Below are 23865 nucleotides of genomic sequence, written 5' to 3'. Positions count from 1 at the left end.
TGAGATAAAGAAGGATGCAGTGAATGGGGGTAAAGAGGTGAGACCAGCACTAAACCACATCACCATTTTAAAAATATGGACGTGAGAATCGTACGTTCAAACACTGGAAAGAATGCAAAAGAGAGTCACAAAAATGGTCTAAGGGGAGGGAAAAAAAGATTTGTAGTGATAGACTGAGAGCTCGATCTGTTCAAAGCAAAGAGTGCATATTGACTACAGCACTGAAAGGGATGTCTATATTGTCTCTCCCCTAAAATATTGGGGGGACACAATCTTGAGCATGCCCCATCCACTTGCACTTGCCAAACCCAGAGTGGTTTCATGCCAAATTTCTGGGGGGGTCTTACCACATGGCCATTCTCAATGCCTCTGTCTCTGGCACTTGAGCAGCTCCATGGGATGCCCCAGAGTAGTTTCACCACCAGCTGGGATTTGCCTAGGGGGGAGCAGTCCCTACTTCTGCCCCCACCCTTCTCTGTGACAGCACAGCCCACCCCAGGGCTGCAAAGCATGCTGAGATGCTGGTGGACTGTGATTTAACTTAAACCAGGAACAGGTCTGGGACAGAAGTATCAGACTTAACCGACAACCCAAGTCAGTTAAGTCTGATACTATATTCAACCAGGTTTATCTTAAACCAGTTTCAGCCATTTTGAAACTGGCTTATGTGCACTGAACTTCTGTTCTGTTACAGGTTTAAACCAGTATCTGATTACTGAAACTAGCTTATATGCAACTTCTGTCCCTAGCCCAGGTCACAGCCTCCTGAGTATGGGAGTGGGTGACAGACAGCCTGCCTGACTTGCATCATTTTCCAAAGCACAGCTGACATGCTGGGAACAGCAGCAGGAAGGTGGTATAGATCAGGAGCTATTTAATTGTCCCCTACAGGAAAGGGGAGTCCAGGACTGAATTGTGCCTCTAACTGCCTTTCTGGTCTGCTCCTGGGAGGACAAAGCTATGCACAGGTTTCTTCTCCAAACTACCATCTCTACTTCCCCTACCAAGTATCTTCAAGAAAGCTTGCTTAAAACAGTCTAACTGAGAGATGCTTCCTCTTTTGTTTCTGTATTGTGTTATCTGGTCCTGTGCCCTCTTTTGCCTGAAAAAAGTAGGAACCTGTCATGCCTCAAGCCTAACTTGCCTATCAAGGGCTGAGGAGTGCATCTCCTCAAAGATCAGAGAGAGGGAAAAAACAATTGCCACACAACATGGGGTGCCTTGTCCACAGAGGTGCTGGGAAAATTCTACTGACGGGATTAGACCATGAAGCAGTGCTGCCCCTTCTCTTATTTGTAGATGACCAATCTGTAGAGTGTGTATTAAGTGCAAAGAGGCAAAAGATAAAACCACATACCTAAAAATGCATCAGCAAGACTGTTGGACTGCAGAGCCAGGGCTGTCCTGAACCCCTTGCTGTCAGATGGGATGATGGTAGACTGGCACACAAAAGCTCCCATGAAGTTTGAATCATCTTCTGATTCAGCCACCATATCCTTTAGAGTGACATCCGTTATGTTGTCAGTGCAAATGGCCATCTTCTTCCCCTGTAGATATTAGACGAGGGTGAAAATGGGCTTTTATTTCCTGCAGGATTTTCACAGACTTGGGAGGGAGAGAAAGTAAAGAGGGAAGGTGTGTTCCTCTCATGACAGCTTGAAAAGAATTTGAAATTGTCAGCAGGAAGGAGACAAACGGCAACATTAAATTGTCCCATCATGAAGGTTCCAATTAAATCTGGACACGTATTCTGAAACAGCCAGACACTTCCCTCTTATGTATTGCCCAGGACCTGTGCTATTAAGCATCCTTATTTGTTTATCTTGACAACATAGTGCTTACTTGCAATGCATAATAGAATGCCTTGCAAAGAAAAACTGTATTTCCCTTAACCACATAATGATTCATTGTATGATACCTCGTTATCTGGGACTTAACCCAGGAAAAACTGCTCGCAGAGAATGAATGCATGCAATGCTTAAAGGAATGCCTATTGGTTTCTACAACACTGCATTAATATGTCTCAGAGATGTATCCCTCTCTAGAGACCTACATGAGAAATGCAAAGCTACTGCCACAACAGACAAGGCAATTCACTCCTTGTGGGCCCAATTCCATAAAGTACTAAACATGCAGGGTGCGTCCAGATGAACACGCACGTGTGTTTTCCTGGAGACAAACAGCAGCAGCATGTAGCTGTGTTGCTGCTACTTGTCTCCGAGGAACGCTCATGCACACATGCTCTGGCACACAGCTAGTTGCCCTGGGTGGGGTAGGGGAGGCTGAGGCCAGCACCTGGGCTGGCCCCAGCAGTCTTACCTGGGGTTCTGGGTGCTTCCTGGGGCTCCAGCAGCAGCAATCCAGCATGCAGAGCCTGGCTGGCAGCTGGAGTGTGGATCTGGCCACCCAGGCTCCGGTTTCAGGTGGCACACGCTGACACCATGTGCACCACCCCGTTTTTTTCCCGTCACAGGGTTTTTTGGACACCAGGATCTCCCAATGTCAAAAAAAACCTTCCATGCTGCCAACTACGGCAAACACCTGCATGTGCTATGCGTATGGTTTGTGGCACCACATACTGCATGTGCACGTTCGTCTGGATGTGCCCTCAGCATCCCCAGTCCAGAAGAGCACTCAAGCATGCGAGTTACTCTAAGACACTGGGACTGCTGGTATACAAAATGTTGTATGGGTGTTTAAGCATTTTGGTGGAAGAGCACTCCACGCCCTGTAGGATCAAGCCGTAAGGTACAGCACTTGCATGGATTTAAGCACATGAGTATTTCCATTGTCTTCAGTACCACTAGTAACATCACTGGGATAACCAACCCACATGTTTAAATGTATCCATCTGCTGAAGTGCTTTGAGGGATCAATAATCATTGCTTTAGTGTATTGCAAAATTTAGATTAAGCTTTTGTTGCTGTAAACTGCGATCTTCCAGATGAAGTGCATTAACACTCAGCAGCAGAAGCATATGCTCTTACCGAAATTGGTTAAATACATTTCATTATTGCTCTAACAGTCAGAAAGCAAACAGTCAGAGACCTCAGTAACTGGCAAGTGTGACTGGAAGTGAAGGCTCATGGGTAGCTGGGCAAACAGGTGCTCTGCTGACAACAACATCTTCACTTGAGTGAGAAGGGAACCTGGGGCCATATGGAAAGAAGCTGACAGTCAAAAGTTTCAGTTCTTAGTTTGGGCTGGCTTAGCAGCAGAATGCCACATTAGCAAGAGACAGGTCAGGTGAATGACCCTGGAGATCCCAGAGAAACACAAAGGAAGGTCCAGGATTCTGTTTCTTGAGCATCTCCTTAATTTAAAGCAGGGGTCTTAAAGCCTGTGGCCATCTCTGGCCTGCGAAGCCATATCAGCCAGCCTGCAGGGTTCCCAGAGTGGCTGGGAATTCGGGGACAGGGCCTGTAGCCAGATTCTGGGGTGTGGAGCCCCATTAGGGACACATCTCAGCAGCAACAGAGCAAGTAGTAGCCCCTGCAGCTCCCTGACGCTGCTCACCCTGCCAGCAGAGGCGGTTCCAAATCCAGCACACGAGAAGCCCCATGGTTCAGATCTGGCTGGAAGTCCAAATGTGTTTAACTCCCCTGGCCTGAAGCACTACAGTCCTCTTGCCAGAGTATCATTTTGCCATAAACAGGAGCCTCATTTGCGACTGGATCCAAATCCCAATGGAAAGGGCTGGCACCAAGCTGGGGCCTAAATGCAGAAGGAGCTCAAGACAATTTGACCTCCCCAAATCAGGTGCTGATTAACTACTAGGAGGCTGCAAAGATATACACAATCAAACTCAGTGAGGCTAGCCCATTCCCTGTCCCTACTATGTTGGCACCTACCTCATTCCCACATAGGCTGATGTTAAAGAAATGAAAGAACTTGGTTCCTCTAGACGTGAAGCTGGGTCCACTCATTAACGAGCCCACCCCACTGAGGTTACTGAAATCATAATTCAGGCTCTGGTTATCCTTGAAATACGACACCAAGCAGTCACTGAAGCACGTGGAGTGGTCCTTCCAGAGGAAGAAAAGTATATTAAAAGACAGTTACAGACCCCCTGAGTAAAAGCAAATGGAAGTATATGGTTCCCCCATCTATAAGGAGTATGCTTGGCTCAGAGCTCCCCCTTCTCAGCTGGTGAGGTGAGAGCTCCCATTTCTATTTAAATCTATTTTAACCAGAATCCACATCTTATACATACTGTAGGTTGTATACACTATATTTGCAATCAGTCTGCAATTCTAGTCCACAGACGGCCATGGTAGATTTATGTAGCCCACATTGCCCTCTCCCCCATCTTCTGGTAACTACATGATGTATACATTTATGAATTAGTTACTGACTTAGTGTACTAACAGATCTGATGCTTTAAACCTTGTAATAGAGGCCTGTGTTTTTTAGATCTGGAAGTCCTGGGTTCAGCCTTTGTAGATGGACCTCACAAGGACATTGTCACACTTACACATTGCAAGAGGACACACAGAACCATAAGCAGAGTGTTTTGTTAGCAATTGCAAACAGACATGGTGCCAGGAATGAATCTGGAGCAATGGCACTGTTGACTAACTACATCACAGAGCTAGCAGCGGCCATTTCCATGGTGAAGCAGACAGCTCTGTCCTTGGGCTGAGTGCTTTGAGCTCCTAGCCGAGTGATTGCTGCCTGTGTCTGACAAAAGCCCTAACAAGGGGGCAGAGCCAGTCCATGCTCCGCAGAGCATAAAAGGAGATCCCCTGAGTGATCAGGGAGTGAGCAAACAAGGGGAGCAAACAGGGCAGTTTTTAAGTCAGTTTGCTACCCCCGCTCTTTGAAGGGGAGCCTTTAAGGATGTTTATAGATGTGTTCCAGGGGGGTGTGCCTCAACTGGAGCAGCTCTGAGAGCCGCTCTAATTAAAGTGCCTGGAGCATCAAGTGCATCATCGAACGAGCTTTACTTAAAGTGCCCCTGCCGCCATTTTTCAGTGTGGAGACGCTGATATATGTGATGCCGGAGTCTGCTGGAATGCGGCAATTACCCATGCATGCTCCTCTGGATGCACCCCTAGGTAAGAGGTTGAAAGCCAGGACCCCTATGGTAGCACAGTGCCATATACAGGATCAGCTAGACAGGGAGAGCTCCAGAGCCTAAACACATGGCTGAGATGATGGTGTTGGGAGGAAGAGTTTAGGTTTATTAAGAACTGGAGGAATCTTTTGGAACAGGGGGAACCTATACAGAAAGGAAGGTTTCTACCTGAGCCAACATGCTATGAAACCTCTGGCATATAACATTAAAGTGGTAGAGAATCTTTTAAATTAAAATGGAGGGGAAAAGCTGACAGATGCAGAATACCACACAGTTCAGACTGACACTCCCTACAGGAGTGAAACCGCCCTAGGGTCCTGAAGGAGCTGATAACATTCACCCCTAGGGTGCTGAAGAAGCTCAGATCAGAAATTACTGAAGTCCTAACTGTAGCATGCAACCTACCACTAAAAACAGCCTCGGTACCAGAGGACTGGAGGGTCACCAGCGTGACTTCCATAATTTAAAAAGGGTCTAGAAGGAATGCAGGGAACTACAGGCTAGTAACTTCTGTTCCTGGAAAACTGGTAGAAACAATAATAAATAAAAATAATTGTTCAGCACGTGGATGAACATGATTTGCTGATGAGGAAGCAACACAGCTTTATCAAATGGAAACTGTGCCTCACCAACCTATTAAAGTTCTTTGGGGGTGTCAATAAGCAGGTGGACTGGGGCAATCTGGTTGACACTGGGTACATCTACATGTGCAATTAGCATGTGGCAATAAACTCTGGTGCAGTTTGTTCTGCAGTTTATTGCTCCCAGATGCAGCATTTACACATGCACCCAGGACCACAGGATGTCGAACCAGGGGGGAGAAGCCCCAGCTAGCAGGGAGCACAGAGGAGGTCAGCCTGCCAGCCTGAAGCTGCTCTGGCCCAGCTGAACATGCTGCAGAGGGGCTGGCTGGGGCATGAGGCTGCTACAGTGAGGGGCTAACTGGCACGTAACTTCTGCACTATAGCACCCTTGTGCCCCAACCAGCCCAAGTCACCTACTCCATGTGCATTTCAGTGCACATAAATGCTCCACTTTAGGATAGTATTTGTCCTGGACAGTACTATCCCACATCAGAATTAATTATTTTACTGCACCCTAATATGGGCACATGTCAACAGTGATGCTTTACTGTGGATTAGTCAGCTCCACAGTAAAACAGATGTGTAGATGCACCAATACTGTATGTGGACTTCCAAAAAACCTTTGACAAGGTCCCCCATCACAGACTCTTAATTAGATTAAGTAGTCACAGAATTGCAGGGAACGTCCACTCATGACTTAAAAACTGGCACAAAGCTAGAAAGCGAAGAGTCCATATAAAGGGTATAACTTCATCTGCCTATAAAGGGTTAGCTTCAAGATGGGAAAAAGGGTAAATGGTGGGATCCCCCAGGGATCTGGGTTGGGACCAGGGATGTTTAACATGTTCATAAATGTTCTTGATAAAGGGGTGAGTAGTGAGATGGCGAAATTTGCTGATGACAAAATCATTCAAAGTGGTAAAGACCAAGGCAGACTGTGAGGAACTACAGAAGGATCTGGCACAACTGAGCAAATGAGCATCTAAATTGTAGGTGCAATTCAATGTAGATAAGTGTTGTGATACATGTGGACAAAAATAACTCAAACTATACAAAAACTCCATTAGCTGTTACCACAAAGGAAGGAGATCTGAGAGTCACTGTGAACAGTCTGCTAAAAACAAGAGCTCAGTAGCCATAAAAAGGCAAACAAAACATTAGGGATTATTAAGAAGGGAACTGTAAACAAAACAGAAAGGATCATTACGCCCCTTTATAAATCCATAGTGCATCCACACTTTCAATACTGCACCTAGGTCTGGTACCCACCCCTCATAAAGGATATAAAAGAACTAGAGAAGGTATAGAGAAGGGCAACAAGGATGATCTGTGGTATGGAGGGGCTTCCATATGAGGAGAGACTAAGAAGGCTAGGCCTATATCATTTAGAAAAGAGATGCTTGAGGAGGGAAAACGAGAAAGGTTTACAAAACACTAAATGGCGAAGAGAAAGTAAATAGGGATTTATTACTTACTCTCTCTCTGAATACAAGAACCTGGGATCACAAAATGAAACTAGTAGGTAGGAAGTTTAAAACCAACTAGAGGAATTATTTTTCACACAACATGCAATTAAAGTTGTGGAGCTCACTGCCACCAGACATTGTGGAAGCTGACAGTTTAGCTAGATTCAAAAAGAGGCTAAAGAGACTGGACAAATGCTTGGAGGAAAGGAGACTCAGTAACTATTGAGCACTGTGAGTTAAGAATGAGAACTTCCTAGATCTTAAATGCTGGAGGCTGCAAGCGATAGAGGAACAATGGTTAAAACCCTGGTCATGCCCAATTCACCCTCCCTTTCAGCATCCACACTCTGCCACTGTGTGACACAAGATACTGGACAAGATGGACAGATGGTTTGACCCAGTCAGTGGCAATTCTTATGTAGTTATGTTTTTAAACCACTTTCCATCTCTGTACCTTGGTACTTTTACTGCCAGGCCCACAAGAGACACAAGCCTCTTTGCCATACACCTGATGTACGGATAGACAGGTGTTGGCTGGGCATTCCTTGCACTGGTTGGTTTCCTTCTCAATGTAATGTCCAGCTGGGCATGGCACGCAGGATGAACCGAACTGCTCCGAACCCAGCGCGCAGGCCCGACAAGATGAAGCCACTCCATCCACAGCGTTGGTCACCACGATTGAGTAGATCTTCGCCACGTCATTGATGAATTGCCTGCTCTGCAACAAGAGCGGGAGAAATAATCCCAGTCCATGTTACACAATCAGAATCTCATCTTTGAATCAAATCTCACAACAGCCCTGTGCAGTAGAAGACCTCCAGTTCAAGAAAGCACTTAGGCATGTGTATCAGAGGCTGGAAGGAACCCTTAGGGAAGCATGCTGTACCCTGTCTGTGATTAATAAGTTGCTTCCCCCAGTGCTTGGTCTGAAGGCAGGGATCAGGGGGCAACCTGCAGGTCACCAGGGTCCAAATCCTAGTCCATTTATTAGGTGCCCACGTGATTCTATCCCATCCTGCTCATCCCTGGAAAACAGCTTACACAAGAGGTGGATGAGTTCTGCTCCTGCTCTCTGCCTTTTTGTGATTTAATCTTGAGTTTAGGATGGAAGCATGTTACAAAAGTATTTATAGTCATGCTCCAGCCATTTATACACATGCTCCAGGAGTGGTGGGGGGAGCGGGATGCTTTAATTATGGCAGCTCTCAGAGTAACTCTAATTAAAGTGCCCGGAGCATCATGTGTGTTAGCGTCCCTACACTGAAAAATAGCAGCAGGGGCATTTTAACTAAAGCTCGTCAAAAGTGCCCTCACCACCATTTTTCAGAGCAGGGACGCTGATACACATGACGCTAGAGTCTGCTGGAGCATAGTAATTACCACCGTCCAGCAGACTTAATTAACTGAGTCTGCTGTGATGTGCAACATGCAATTACAGCACGTTGGAGCAGCCTCCCTCCATGTGTATAGGCGCCCATCAATGTTTTGTCTGGGACTTGAATAAGGTGGAATAGATAAGAATCTGGTTCTTAGATAAAACAACCTTTTTATCTAGCTCTTAGATATGAAGCCAAGAAGCAGTTGAGCTGAGAGTGAAATCTCTTGGTTGTCTAAGGGCCAGCTTCTAAAGGAACACTAGAGAAGGAACTGGATAATAGCTGACTTGTGGTGTGGTGTTTAGGATGCTGCGCTGGACCCCTGTGGCAGCCAAGAGAGTAAGGTATGTGGGGTCAGGAGGAAGGACACAAGGCAGAGGATGTGTAGCTCAGTGAGATGATATTGCTTCTAAAAGGAAGCAGGCCCTGGATTCTTCCCAGGAGCCTTACAGAAACTTCTGCATTGCTCCCCATCCATGTTATGCAGTAACTATTAAACGCAGTGGCTCAGCTTCAGGAGTCAAACCCATTCTGTGTCAGGGAGCCTAAAGGCTGCATCTCCTGCTTCCTCGGCAAGTGCCTTAACTACTCAGCTACTGGAGCTAAAATACAAGAGGGTCCCCCCTTCCTCTCATGCCCCTTCACTTTTTTCCAGGACTTGTCTTTGTACACATGCATAGTGAGCTGTGTGTGCACAAGCCTGTACCCACAGTCATGCAGAGCCAGTGCATAATCCAAAGTGTAAAGCAGAGCCCAAAAATGGCCAAGCTTCCACTTAGACACGCAGAGGCAAGAACTACTCCATGAACAGCTTCCCCTCCCCACCCCTTTTTTTTTTCATTAAGGGCATTCCTGACTTTATAAGCAGCTATGTGTTTTAGTGCCTGTTGAATCAGAATCTAAATGCAGGATAGTTTGCAGTAAAAGATATAAAATAAGAGATGCTGCACAAGTACAAATGGGATTAGCATCATTAGCATCTATAGCATTTGCTTTGCTCTCCATTTCTCAATTTAGCATTTTAGCATTTTGCTGTCTCCTACTGATGAAGCAGGGCAATACCAAGTTTGTGCTAGATGAAAGCAAGGTTCAGCCTAAAATAAGGGAGAGATCCTGGCCTCTCCCAAAGGATCATTCACATTTTTGGAGGCTACCCAAGATGTCTTGCTATCCAGATTTTCACTATTTTTGTTGTCCTTTTGCCTTTTTATTTTTAGTGAACCACTTTGCACCTTCCTACTTAGCCATTATTAGAAGTACAATATATTCCCACTGTGTGACCCCAAATACAGATGGTAAATACAGGGTTTCTATTAAGTTGGACAGCAGGCCTATGCCAGCTTTCTCTATAAATGAAGCAAGAAACAGGCTTGAGTGGGTGGACTGGGATTTTGAGTACTTGAGTGAATTTCAGAGGGAGGCTCTCCTGTTAAATCCTGGCTTAAATATCAAATACTTACATCCTGGCCTTCGTTTATTCTCTGGAAGGCCCATGTGAATGTGAAAGAAGCATTTTTGGAGATAATGTGAGTGTAGGACTGTTTCTCTTTACTTCTTTCCCAGGATTCCACCACATTAGTGTTTTTTCTATTAACATCCTACAAAAATCCATAATAAAATAGAAACAATATTAATGAAGGAGGTTTGAAATATTATAAGAAAATTTTATAATAATAGTGGATGCTTAATGTATTTAGAAGGCCTTTTATTTGTATATGGTGCTTAGCAATGGACAATAAATACATTTGTCTCTATTTCTCCACAACTGGCAATTTTTAAGTAAAGAATGGGAGCTTTTCTGAAGCAAATGCTCTAGTTCAAACAAAAATGAATTGAGGAAAGTCCTGTGACTTATGTTATACAGGAGGCAGACTAGGTTGATCCAAATGGTCCCTTCAGACTTGAAAACTGAAGAAAATAGATGGGGTAAATCCAGGCAGAGTGAGAGTAATGCCAGTTTTTCAGAAAGTAGATGCTAATTTTGAGCGCCTCCGTTTGAGGGACATTCTACTTCTTGATGTCTCATGTCAAAGCAATGAAATGAGCAGGGGGTTCAGCAAAGGGCTTAGTGATCGCCTGACAGTCTAGCATGGGTAAGAAGAGTTTTTCCTTTCCTGTGCCCTTTACCCTGAACATGACATCGTTAGAAGGTGAAATTCTGATCCTAGTGCAGTCAACTGGAGTTTTATCAGGTCAAGTCAAAAAGGACAGAATGTGGTCCTTTTTTCCATCAACTTACTGATTGTTTTCTATTCTTCAAAGAACAATGAGATCATACCACAAATGATGGAGAAAACTTGCTAGATCATCAATTAAATCCACCTACAAGGGCACTGCAGATACTAAACTAATGCCACACTTAATCTTCATCATCATAAACCTAGTGCAGCTAATCGCCTCTATGTACAGATATTAAAGTGACATGTGGAATGCCAAGCTCACTCGTCTGTCATGGAGTAAAAGGTCTCACTTACCACCATAAAGTACAGCACACAATCTGCTGAACAGATGGTCTCAAAAATAAATGTAATCCGTCCTAGTTCCGACCCAGTTGCTCCAGTCACTGATGTTGGAGGTCTGTTTAACAGGGAGGAACTGAAATATTTACAAAGTTCTCTACAAACACTTAGCAGTCAGTCACACTATTTCTTTTTCAAATGCCTGGAGAATTTAAAATTCATTCACACACAGTCTGCCCCGAACAGAAGGCCTGGTCCATCAATCCTTGCAGCACTGCAGGTTGGTTACAATGACATTTTTGATTAGGAGTATGATTTCTTTAGTGATACTGCTATATCACTGCAGTCAGTATGGTGAATACAATTATGCTGGTGTACAAGTGTCTTATTCTTGTACAGCTTATTTTCTTTCCCAGATGGGAACAGCTAAATTAGTTAGGCAGCATATTTATGCCACCATAATTGTGTCTGCACCAGAGGAAGGGGACAGACCACTTTAATTATACTGGTTTAGCTCAAGTGGTATAATTTTTGTGTCTAAACAAACCTGCAAATACTATAACCTTAAATGCTGGAAGCTGCAACTGAGAGAGGACCGATGGAAAAAAACCTTAGTCATACCAGACATTTTTACACATGCATTCGTCACAGCGCTGGGCACTTTGAAAAGTGCCCGGCGCTGTGACACTTGCGGTTATATAAGCAGTGAAATGCACATCAGTGCTGAGAAAACGGCAGCAACGCACTTTTGAACTAAAACACCTCAGAGATGCTTTAGTTCAAAAGCACACTGCTGCCATTTTCTGCGCATTGACATGCATTTCGCTGCTTATACAACTGCACGCAGCGCAGTGTAGTTTGCCTCAGCTCGCATTCAGAGCAGACTCAATTAATCGAGTCTGCTCTGAAGCAGTGGATCTCTGGTGTGTTGCAGGAAAAAAAGTATGTGTATAATGCCCAACTAGTTCATCCACCCTTTCAGCATCCGCTCTCTGCCAGTGTGACACAGGATATGGAACAAGATGGCCCTATGATCTGACCTAGTAAATGGCAGTTCTTATGATACCAGGCTGTATTTGCAACTCGACTTTGACCTAACCACAGTGCTAAAATAAAGACATAGAATTTAGTGACGCCTAAAATTATCCCAGTGATTTACTGCGCTGAATGCCTTGGCATTAGGAAGTAGTTTAAAGCCTGCTCTAAGTTGTGTGTCTACCCCTTACCTTTCCATCGATTGTGTTATTGGGTACAGCAAAGAATTTACCAGTAAGTGTGTGTATATATATAAAATCTAATTATGCAAGTTCTCTGATTCACTTCTAGAGGAAAATATTATCCATAAATGCATACATGTAACATTTGGCTGGATTAAGATCATAGCCAATGTCTGGATTCACAAAGGCTTTGATTTCAAATATGCTAGTGCAGATTTTATGCTTCAAGCTGCATGCAGGACTTGCACATAGGACTTAAATATGCTGCAAAATGCTGAGTGACTTAGGGTGATGCTGAGTACACACAAATCCCTCCTGGGACCCTGCTACATGTTCAAATTAAAGTGAAATAGAAACCAGCTAGAGAGTTATTACACATTTTCAAGCACTAACTTTATTGTTGGTTGGGTCTTTTTATAGCTGGATTTTTATTGTGTGATAATTACTTTGCACTAGTGGCTGGTCTTACTTTTCACATGTGGCCTGTCTAAATTAATTTAGCAATTAACCAGGCAATAGAGTAACATGTGTAATGTTTAGTAGGAGCCTAAGGTACAGAAGCAGGAGAAGGTGGGGCATACCACAGAATATACCCACTGTTCCACTGTGATCCCTTTCAGGGTAATTTTTCCTCTACCTTCTGATGGGAGGTGGGGTTGTCTCATAATCTAAAAAGATATAACTGGCCTTGTGTCCTAGAAAGCATCACACCATTAACTTCCAAGTCACTGCTCACTTGAGCGAGGTCCATGGGATGCCAGCCCTAATATCAGGTTTACTTTACTTTGACTTCAATAGAAATTGCACCTAATTTGCTCCTGTTCAAGTGAAAGCAGTTTGGTCCTTAGCAAACAGCAAAGATCCTGACTCTGCTATCTGATGTGTAAAGGACTCCTCCACCCATATGGTGCTGAAGTGACTTCAGTGGTGTCTGCACAGATCTGATGACAGATTTGGGGCATGGGATGTCAACAGCCCCAGTCACAATAATGTATTGAGTAACTGGTTACTTATAAATGATCTAGCACTGAAGAACCAAACTTTGTTTTCCAATCCGGAGTTAATGTAAAGCAAGTGCAAGAGCTGGCAAATAAAATACAAACTGACAAAGAAACTGTGATCCTTACTTAAATCCTGGGATGTGCAGATTCAGGATAAGAAAATCATTGTCAGAGCCCCCTGCCCCGCTCTGAATATGGTCACCAGCCACCTCCCAACCTGCAAAGGAAAAAAAAAATCCACCTTTCCAGAAACAGGCAGTTTATATAAAAGTGTCCTCATTTCTCTATATAATACAGGGGGTTTCAATAATTCAGAAAATAAATTAGTGATTGAAAAATATAATTGGAACAAATTGTCAAAAAACTAATTTCTTTTAAAAAGGGAGACATTTTCAGGATGGATATCAGCTCCTGGACATTGTCCATGTCAGATGCAAATGTCACCTTTGAAGCTGTGATTTAACAAGAAACTTGAAATTCAGTAAATTGGGGTCAGACTGGATGACTGGAATGGTCCCTTTGTGCTCTAAAATCTATAATCTAGGAATGTTTGTGTTTAAGTTTAAGTATGTGGTTTGAATTATGTTAGTGAAGTAGCCTTATCATGCACCCTAGAGAGCAGTAGTTCTTATACAGAAGAAGACAGGAGCAGTTCCTCATAGGCGCACACAGAAGTATAGGCATAATAAATCTCTGAATAGGAACATGTCCACAGCTGCACTGTGACTGCTTTCTGCTGCCACCTGAGGACACATGCAGGGAGAAGACTTTGAAGACACCAGGTGTGGGGTGTTTCCTCAAGTCTCAATGATCAGGAAAAAATGACATTAAGGATAAATAGGAAGAAACTACAGTACAACAAAAATGTGGACATTTATTTTCCTATATAACCCTTAGCTCACTGATTCTCAACCAGGGTGCCAGGACACCATGGGGTGCCTTGAGAATATTTCAAGTGTGATGTAAAATGTTAGCTCTATTAGGTGAGCAAACATGATTGACAAGATAAACCCAGGGTTTTCACATACAAATTCAGTGTTAAAAAAGTATTCTGACTGGTGTGATGCGAGGTATTTGCAGCAGAAGAATTGCTCTATTACTTTTCTGTAGTCAAAAAAGAGCAAAAACTAAGACCTGACATTTTCCAAGGGGTGCCTCAAGTCTATCAATGCATGCCTTGAGTCTAAAAAGAACTACTGCCTTAGATGCACCCTGTACTCTGTAGCATGGCTAACTACATCTTTAATGTAATCTAAGCTGTTCAGTTGGTATAACCTGGGATCAGATCCTACGCCACCTATTAGGCACATAACAGAATGTATATACTTTAGGGTGATCCATCTAATGTTAAAAGCAAATAGGTTCTCCTCCTCCCCACTTTTTTGTACCTCAGAATAAAGAGAGTGTGTTACAAAAGCAGATTCATTAATGGATTTTCAGGACTTGCATTAGGTAGAATGCAATCATGTTTAAGCGCCTAAGATGCCTAGTAGGTAGAACGGACTCTGGCATCTGGTCTTGTTCCAGGAAAGTTAACAGACCAAAACTGATTTATTCCAGCTGAGTCTTGCCCTTTATTTCGTCTTGCTTGGTATTCAAGAAGATGATTATCCACTGACTTATCACACCTATGTGCAATGAGAGGAAGAAAAGGAGCTGTATGCTGGGGTTAACTGAGCCAAGCACGTATTTGATGGGCACTGAGAGTGTGAACAGACAAACACATTCTCGTGTATAATTTACTCAGTTCTGTATACCAGAGACAATTAACTAGGATCAGGAACAGGCAGGTGTGAAGCTATCCCAGGGTACCTCACACAGTAGGCAGCAATTGCTGTGCCACCACTAGGCGACACAGGAGCAAGTAATACCCTGTTTGCCCACAGCAAACAGCTACTTTAGGATGGTTGTGGACATATGAAACTTAAAGCAATGCAAATTACACTAATAGCATTTTTCCCTGGACTCTTTTAGGAATAGTTCCCTACATGACTGTGTTGTTATCCCATGTTAGGTGTCTGTGTCATCTGTCCGCTACTTTTCTTTTCTTTTTTTTTCTTTTCTTTTTTCTTTTTTTTTTTTTTACAGCAATGTAATATGTTATGCTGATTACAGAAGTGTAAGCCTCTCTGTCCATGACCTCAAATACTCTTACAATCAGTGAAGGTGAAAGATAACAAGGTAGAGAGAGACCGGCTCACCATTCATTCCATCGCACTTCGAATTTCCAACATTAAAACAAGAAGTCTTCATATTGGCTGGCAGTATGTTCCACCATTTATATTCAAACCCAAGAGCTGGTTCAGTCCCAGCTGGGCAGGCCTGGCATTCTACAAGGGAACAGCAGGGAAAGGAAATTGCACCCAAGTAATAACTATCAAATGCAGCACTTTACACAAGTATAAAGGGAAACAATAGTGTTTCATACAGGGCAACTGAGAATGAAATGGAAGATAGGTGTAAAAAAAACTTGCCCTTCAAACCTGAATAATCATTCTTAGAATCTAAGGATGTAAGAGCAATCACCCAAAGTGCAAAGACAAAAGACTCCTTGCTGACGACTCTTACAATAAGCTTGGCTGGACAAGAATGTCCTGGAGAATCAACAGGTCAAGGCAGAATCATCATAGAAGTGGGTCGGAAGGGACCTGGTAGATCTTCAAGTCTGATCCCCTGCCTGGGCAGGAAGAAAACTGGGCTCAAATGACCCCAGTCAGGTAGGCATCAAGCCGCTTCTTAAAGGCCCCCAGGGTAGGAGCCAGCACCACTTCCCTTGGAAGTTGGTTCCAGATCCTAGCTGCCCTGACTGTGAAGTAGTTCTTGCGGATGTCTAATCTAAACCTACTCTCCAACAACTTGTGGCCATTATTCCTTGTTATCCCTTGTTATAGAGGGGTGGTGAAAAAGAGTGAAAGGTCATCTCAAGTTGACATGGTCCATCAGACTAGCTTACTTAAGGCATGCCTGTTTCTGTAGCCAATGGGCATGTCTACATGTTCATTAACTTGTATAATCCAGTACTAAATAAATGCACAGTAACTGGAGTTACTGCACAGTAGTGCCGGTGAATGCTTTTTAAGTGATGCTACTGCGCAGTAGCCTAATATTATTGCACAGTAGCATTTTAGCACTATTTGTGCTGTGACGCGCTACTGCGCAGTATTATTAGACTACTGCACTGTCACCATCTCATGTAGACATATTCACTGACACACAAGGAAGTGACGTGGTGCAAGGTATCACATCTGGCTGCTCTGATTCCACATCCTGAACAATCAGATGCCAACTTTGGTACAAGCCTGGAGGAAGGTACAAACTCACCCCTCTGACCCTGTAGCACAGTACCTTGAACATTCTGCTCCCATGCCCCCTGGCAGGGGATGGATTAGGATGAATTTTATGCTAGAGCAGAGTAATCACTCTATCCTCCAGCGGCCCCTAAAAATAATTCTGAGGATGTTAACGCCAACTAACTAATGACAGCAATCCATTATTGCTGTAACACACCTAATTCTTCATGTTCTCCATTCACCTCTCTATCCCCAAACACTGCTCTGATGTCATTTAACCACTAATTATTAGATGGATAAGAACCCTAGCTGATAGAAACACTTCATAAAAGCATAAGTAATGCACAGGCTAGTGATTTCCTTTAGGGAAACAAAACAAACATGGGTAGAAATTCACTGCAATGATCTACTGAAAAGGGGAATTCACCAGATAATAGGCCTCCTACCCTGTGTCCCATCCGAAAACATGCCCTGAGGGCAAGGTGTGCAGGAAGATGATCCATTATTGTAAAACCCAGGGTTGCAGGGAGGACAGTCCTTCCTCTCTCCAGAAGGGGGCAGCTCCATTGCATCCCGAAGATCTTCCCTACAGATTTTAGGCTCTATCCATTTATACATGATCTGAGTCTGAAATGAAAAGTATGGTGTCAGATTGTAGAATCATAAAATCATGGGAAAGTAGGCCTGGAAAGGACCTCAAGAGGTCATCTAGTCCAATCTCCTGCCAGAGGCAAGATCAAGGTCATATCTATCCTTACGAACCCACTGTCTTGCCTCTTAGCAAAACTACACAGTCAATCCCAGTCAGTGCAAGACATAACACCCTAAACTGCTGCGTGTAAAGCAAGGGGACCATGGCCAGGACCAATGTCCTGCTGCTACAAAGGTTGTCAATATACACTCATGAGATCCTAAGAAGAGGGCCACAAAGCCCCATTACAGAAAAATGCAAAAAAAAACAACCCCACAGTCCATGCTAATCTGACCATGGGGTAAAATTCCTTCCTGACCCCAAATATAGTGATCGGTCTGACCCTGAGCAAATGGGTAAGAACCTCTAACCAGGAATCTCTGGGTTTAAGTCTCAGCAGGAGCACTGGCACACCCCAGTGAAAATCTCATAACTTGGCTGCAGCCAACATGCAATACTTCTGAGGAAAGCAGAGGAAAAATAACAAGACCTTGACATCATGTAGCAAGAGGATGATGAAATAATTTCTTCCTAGTCCCATGTGCTAACTAACAAAGGCCAGAAGCATTGGGAATATCCACAGTACAGCACAGATATAGCTACTCCTAGAATATTCCTGATCAATGCTTATCCAGCCTCTTCTTAAACACCTGTGACAAATGTGGAAATCATTGATACCACTACTACTCTATGGCCCAAATCAGGACTGAGACCAGATTGTGCTAGGTGGTGTACATGCAGATAGGAACCCGCAGCCCTCCCTGATGTATTTCTAGTATGACTTAAAGCAAAATGGAACAAGTGATTATGATGAACAATAAATATGAGGGAATGAAGGGTGAGTGCAATGGTAAAAAGATAACATAGGTGAGCTAATGGCTCCAAATGCATGAGCTAATGGCTCCAATCATTTGCAAGGATGCTGCTTTTTAATTAATAAATAAATATGTGCTATCCCTGACTGCCCTTCCCATCAGGAGATCTAAAGCCTGTCAGATCAGTAGGTCTTTCCACTGAGTTTGTTGAACTTTGCTCTGGGCCTTAATTAATTGGTTTCCTGTAAGCATCCCAACAGCCCACCACTGACCATATCTAAACCTTGTGGCTCTGGCCTTCCCATCTTTAACCCTTGCCTATTTCATTGACTCTTCGCTGTACACCACTTGGGATCTTATGTAGGAAGAGTGCCACATAAAAAAAACACTCAGGTTTTTTTCCTCTGTATTTTAAAGAGCCTAGCACAATGGAAAACATCCTTCTGAAAACCTCACAAGCTATTTATCATCTCAGCATATGCCTGTATTTCAAAAAAATTCCTAATTTTTCCTCCCATCATATTAGCGCATTCTTCTTTGGAAAGAAAGTAGTACCAGATCACAAGAACTCTCCTGAACTGCCACATTAAATAAGCGCTGATTTGTATGCACCAAACTTTTAGTTCTGTATTGACACTGCAAAATAAAACTGCAACTCTGGTTCATCATGGACTGATCCTTGCAGAATTTGGGTTTCTGGATTGCACTAGGCTGTGATGGCCTATAAAGGTTTAATATTTCAAAAGAAGAAAATGAGGTAAGTTCCAAAAACTGGGAAACATTTAAATTACCCAAAATTAACTGTCTCTTTATACCTCGGGGGTGGCTCTTGAGGATGATGATACTGACAACTACATTATAACTGTCATATAACAATAGGGAATTTAAGAGAGAATTAAACAGCCCTTTTGATTCTTACTTGCAGTAGGGTTCAGATTTATAGATTTGCCTGATTATTATTTATTTTTGCAGTAGGTGTGCAGAACATTTAAAATAACACAGACCAGTGCCTTAAAGAACCTACAAAGAAGGAAAACTTGAGTGTGAGCAAACTTTACACACACAAGTAATCCCACTGAACTCAGTGGAACTCATATTGTGTATACAGTCTGTGTGAGACTGGGGCTTATCCAATCAGCCTTGAATTTTCCAAGGAGCAGGTCAATGAAAGGGGTATCTAACTCCCTTTGGACTTTTTGAAAATCTCAATTTAAGTCCTGGTGCTTACAAACCCAATCTTGTACCCAGGAAAAGATATCCATTGACTTCACCGGCCCTTGGATCAGGTCCCTGATTCAAAGAGACTACACACACACAAACATAAATGGACACAGTACAACAAGTGATGGCAAGAAAAGCATTCAGGAGTGACCTATTTGTGACTTGACTTTCAGAAATGTTGAGTGCTGACAGCTGCTGCTACTCTGGGTGCATTTGTTGCACACTCCTGTGTGGGGGACTTTCTACACAGAGCTGTTTAATATGTTGATGAGTTCATTTTACAATACTTTGAGAGAAAGGTCATCAGGAAGGCAGAAGGAGTGGGTCTGCACTGGGAGGCTAATCAAAGCAAGTGAGCCTTGAGGAGGGACTTGAATTTCACAGCTCAATTACAAAGTAATCTGCAGGAAACTGCATGACAGCATAGTACCTTAGGGTGAAGTGGAAAAGGCTATTAATTCAGAGTCATTAGAGAGGGGGGTTTCGGAGCACAAGTACTGCGTAGTAAGTCATGGGTACAGATTTGTCTCATTCGGAAGGTCAATATTCTAAAATCGTTTTTATTAAAGCAGATTCAGACACAAAAGGTGTGTGTAATTGGCTGAAAAACTCCATCCTGTTAGAAAGTGGTATGTTAGCTGCACCTGGGTTGAGTGGATTGTGGTGACTTGCTACCCAGTGTTGGCTGAAGGGAGGTGGGAGGGGGATCTAGGGTGTGGGCAAAGCAACCCTAAATGAACAACTGTGATGTCAGCCAAGTTTCAGCAAAATTTGCGTCAGGACAATGTCATAACTGGCAGCTGCTTGCCCCAAAAATCCAAGCTATGATCTCAGCACTCTCACAAAAGAGTTCCCATAGGACTGTGGGGAAAATGGGAGTAAAGTCCCCATTATAGTTCACCCTATCATAAATCCAGCCAGTGGATGTTCAAGATGGTTCTGGAGGCAAGTCTGTATTGTTATCAGCATCTGGGTCCAGATTTTGTCAACACCTACACATATGAGAAAGATCAAGTCAGACAGATCGTGGGCACAAGTTTGGCAAAACCAGGACCTTGCATACTATGGTGATAGTTACTGAAGGAAAATCTCAGACGGATATTTATAGTTCCTGGAGGAAGTGAGAGGGTGAGCTGAGTGACTTTCCCTAAGTCACTAAGGGGGTGCAATTCTACTTCCTTAACTGACAGTTTTCTAGCTGCATACATGGCGTTTTCAGCACTCATGCACAGCTAAAAATTCAGCTTTCCCTGAAGTGTGAATAAATAAGTGTCTAAACAGCTGCCGGGGTATAGGTTGTAGCCGTGTTGGTCTAAGGATATAGGCAGACAAGGTTCTTTGGGTAAGTCCAACATCTTTTATTAGACCAACTCAAAAAGTTGGAAAAATTCTTCTTAGCAAGCTTTCAGGCACAAACACCCTTCATCAGGCTGAGAAAGTGTCTGCAGATGGTTTGTGCTCTTCCTGGATGGAGTGGTAAAGCAGCCAGAGGCCAATACGGATTCAAGAAAGCCAGCTACTGAGCATGTGCAATAGGCTACAGGTACACTGCTATACGGAAGGCTCCTCCTTCCTTTATCCTAGAAAAAGCACAAAGGAAGGAGGAGACTTCCAACTTTTAGCCCTAGTTGCAGAGTGGCTAGGGCACTCCTTCAGAGAAGTGGCAGACCTGAGGTCTAAGCCCACCTCATCCTAAGGGGTTTTGAACCTGTCTCTTGCTCCAGTTTTCTAACACCACGCTCTAACCATCCTATACAGGTTAGGCATTGTCCAGTGCTCCTTTTGAAGCTTAGCCGAGACTCCCCATGCCCAAAAAAGGGTGACTGCACCCAAAAGCTTGCCAAGAATTTCCCCCCCCCCCCCCCCCCCAACTACTCAGTTGGTCTAATAAAAGATATCATATCTACTCAAAGAACAGAATAGTACAGAAGTTTATGCTCCCCTGTGGGTAAGGGTCCAGGCTAACACTCAGGGCCGGCTCCTTTGTAGAACAGCAGACATCTCACAGAGCCACCTACCATCTAGCTTGTGTGCATCCTCCTGGCCCAACATTTCTCCCTCTCTTATTTTACCAGAGTCAGCTTCAAAAGAAGTGCAGAAGAGTGGCATGGATAATGCCTGACCTGCAACAAGTACTCGGCCCCCCCTATACTGATAACTCAAAAAGATGCAGGTTCAAACCCTCCTGGGCAAAGGAGGTCCCAGAACTCAGGGTTTTGGCTTCCTTGGATAGTGCCCTAAACACTCTGATTTTAGGGCTAAAACATGGGAGGATCCTCCTTGTGAGTCTAGCAACATTAGTCATGGGTTTCTGGCCTGCTTCATTTTTGCAATTTAGATGTCGGTATGCATCTATAAAAGGAATACATGAACAGCTAGGGTGACCAAATGGGACAAAGTGAAATCTGGGACACTGCCCTCCAAGCCCCACCACAAGTCAGCAGCACTGCTGCAGGTAGAAGTGGGGGTGGCGTGGCAGGGTGCAACTCTGGTACTACTATTCAGGCAGCTAAGGTGATCAATAGCCTGTTAATGACCCATTGTTCCTTACTTCAAAGGTGTTAACAATCATCTCCCTTTTCAATGGTCTTTCCACTAATCAAGCTAACCAATTTTAGAGCAATTTTGCTGTCTGCTAGGGCTTCCTATTTCACAGCTTGCACCAGTCCACCTCCCTGCCAGACTGCACGCCATGCTCCGCACCCAGGGATGCTCATTTAATTTTCACCAGCTGGCTGGGCCTCGCCTCTTAAATCCAGGACTATCCTGACCAAACAAGGGCATATGGTCACCCTTATACATAGCCATGTGCAGGCCTAGTCAGTGCACAGCTTACTGCCCATGCTTAATCTGTGTGCACAAACTTAGATGCCAACAATGTAGATAAAGTTGAATTACTTCCTGCATGTAAGTGCCAAAAAGGCCAGTACATTGCTAGAAAACTGCCATTGAGATGCACAAAAGGAAGCAGGATTCTACCCTAAAAGTAACTGCTACAAAAAGAATAAGAATGCAGGAGTTACTGGCTCCCTGATTGGTGTCCAAACCAATAGACTTCCACTGTGTCAACGAATTAAAGAATAAAGTCAAACTGAGTGAGCCTCTTGCTTACCTTCCCTTCCTTATCACAAGGCGTATGGATCTGGAAGAAGTCTTTGTTCGTACAAGGAGGACGCTCCATGCACTGACTAGATCCCTCATCTGGAAAGGAAGGTCGAGAAACAGAACATTACGTGATTAAATGATTTCTGCAAAAATGAAAAACAGGGTTCAAGAATCAATATATCCAGTTAGGCAGCAAGGTGAAACAAGGAATTACAGAGTTAAAAATATACACATTCAAAACCGAAACCACAATTAGTAGGATTTTTAAATGTGCTATGAAGAAATGGCCACCCTACCACTGCTCCAGACTAGAGGTAATATAGTTTTTAAGCTCCTTTGAAAATCTCATCTATTATTTTTACAATGCACTTGGCTTTGCAACTCGTTGAGACAGCAGTATGATCATACTTCTGTAACACTGGACTTTTCATTGAACAGCAAACTACAATTCGCACAGATCAGGTTGGCACTGAAATTAAATTCCTTTTGACAATGAATAGAATTGAGAGTCTATTTCCCTTCCGATCTTTTCCCCATTGGAATCAATTACAAAATTCCCATTGATTTTCATGGAAGCAGACACACATCCCTAACTGATATCCATAACTCATGTTTGCATTTAAGAGCTAACATGCTTGCAGCAAGTAATCAGTTCTTTAACAATGTTCCTTAAAATCATTCTACGAGAAAATGAATACCAGAAGTTAACTACTCTACAACAGTCAGGAAGCAAGTGGGTAGTATTTGACGTGCCAACACAGTATAGGGCATGTCTATGCATCATACTATCTGAAACCCGCAAAACATTTGCAATTAAATTTCTATTGCAAAAGTATTTCTTTAAATACAAAGGATAGCTAAAAATCTTGATTGAATACTTTAATGGAATCCAAACTTCTCACCCTCGAAAAGGGTGCATAAAGCTGTCCACGTGTAAACACAGGTATAGGAATATAAATACATATTTTGTCAAAAGTCTGACCTTATGACTTGTTCATAGTCATAAAGTAAGAGGGCCCTTGCACATGTGATGAAGGATCCTTGTACATGTGAGGAAGTTGCCTCTTTTAGTGGCTTAATTGCCCTGTTTAATGATTTAATTGTGTGACAGTGCACACGTTTGTCAGCATGTTACGATTAAATTTTGTAACAGTGTACACGTTCGACAGCATATTTCAATTTAAATTACTTTTTTATGTAGCAAACTAAAACCCATCCCAGATACTTTAGCTTGCTACATAACAAATTACAGCAATATTCCTCACATGTACAAGGGCCCTATCCAGAGAAGGAGGAAGGGATGGTGTACAGGGTGCTGGAAGCCCAGGTGTGCTCAGGGAAGCTTGGGCTTGCTGGGCTTCCAGTGTCCCATGCACCGTCCCCACCACTTTCTCCAGCTGCCAGCATACCCAGACGCCCTCCTGCTGCTTTGCTGGGGCAACCAGCCCATTCCCAGGCAGTCCCAGGCAGAGGGAAGGTGGTGGGGATGGTGTATGGGGCACTGGAAGCATGCCAAGCATGCCCAGGCTTCCAGTGCCCTGTGCACTGTTGGATCTGGTGGGT

The 23865-nt window shown here is 43.6% G+C and overlaps 1 protein-coding gene across 2 annotated transcripts in view; it reads right to left on the bottom strand.

Annotated features, from left to right (window-relative positions):
• Positions 1 to 23865, bottom strand: part of ELAPOR2 (endosome-lysosome associated apoptosis and autophagy regulator family member 2) — a 163263-nt gene that overhangs the window by 23185 nt on the left and 116213 nt on the right. For both annotated transcript variants that reach the window (XM_059725807.1, XM_006273760.4), the window contains exons 8-16: positions 22310 to 22398; positions 16917 to 17097; positions 15382 to 15510; positions 13307 to 13397; positions 10978 to 11080; positions 9964 to 10101; positions 7582 to 7845; positions 3852 to 4025; positions 1358 to 1547 (exon numbers count right to left, since the gene is read on the bottom strand). In XM_059725807.1, coding sequence (XP_059581790.1) covers positions 1358 to 1547; positions 3852 to 4025; positions 7582 to 7845; positions 9964 to 10101; positions 10978 to 11080; positions 13307 to 13397; positions 15382 to 15510; positions 16917 to 17097; positions 22310 to 22398 — 1359 coding nt within the window. The remainder of the gene's footprint in view (positions 1 to 1357; positions 1548 to 3851; positions 4026 to 7581; positions 7846 to 9963; positions 10102 to 10977; positions 11081 to 13306; positions 13398 to 15381; positions 15511 to 16916; positions 17098 to 22309; positions 22399 to 23865) is intronic.

Source organism: Alligator mississippiensis, chromosome 4 (assembly GCF_030867095.1).
Source record: "Alligator mississippiensis isolate rAllMis1 chromosome 4, rAllMis1, whole genome shotgun sequence".
NCBI classification, from domain to species: domain Eukaryota; kingdom Metazoa; phylum Chordata; order Crocodylia; family Alligatoridae; genus Alligator; species Alligator mississippiensis.
Note: the sequence above shows the minus strand (reverse complement) of the source record. Positions and strands in the feature narration are given on the sequence as shown.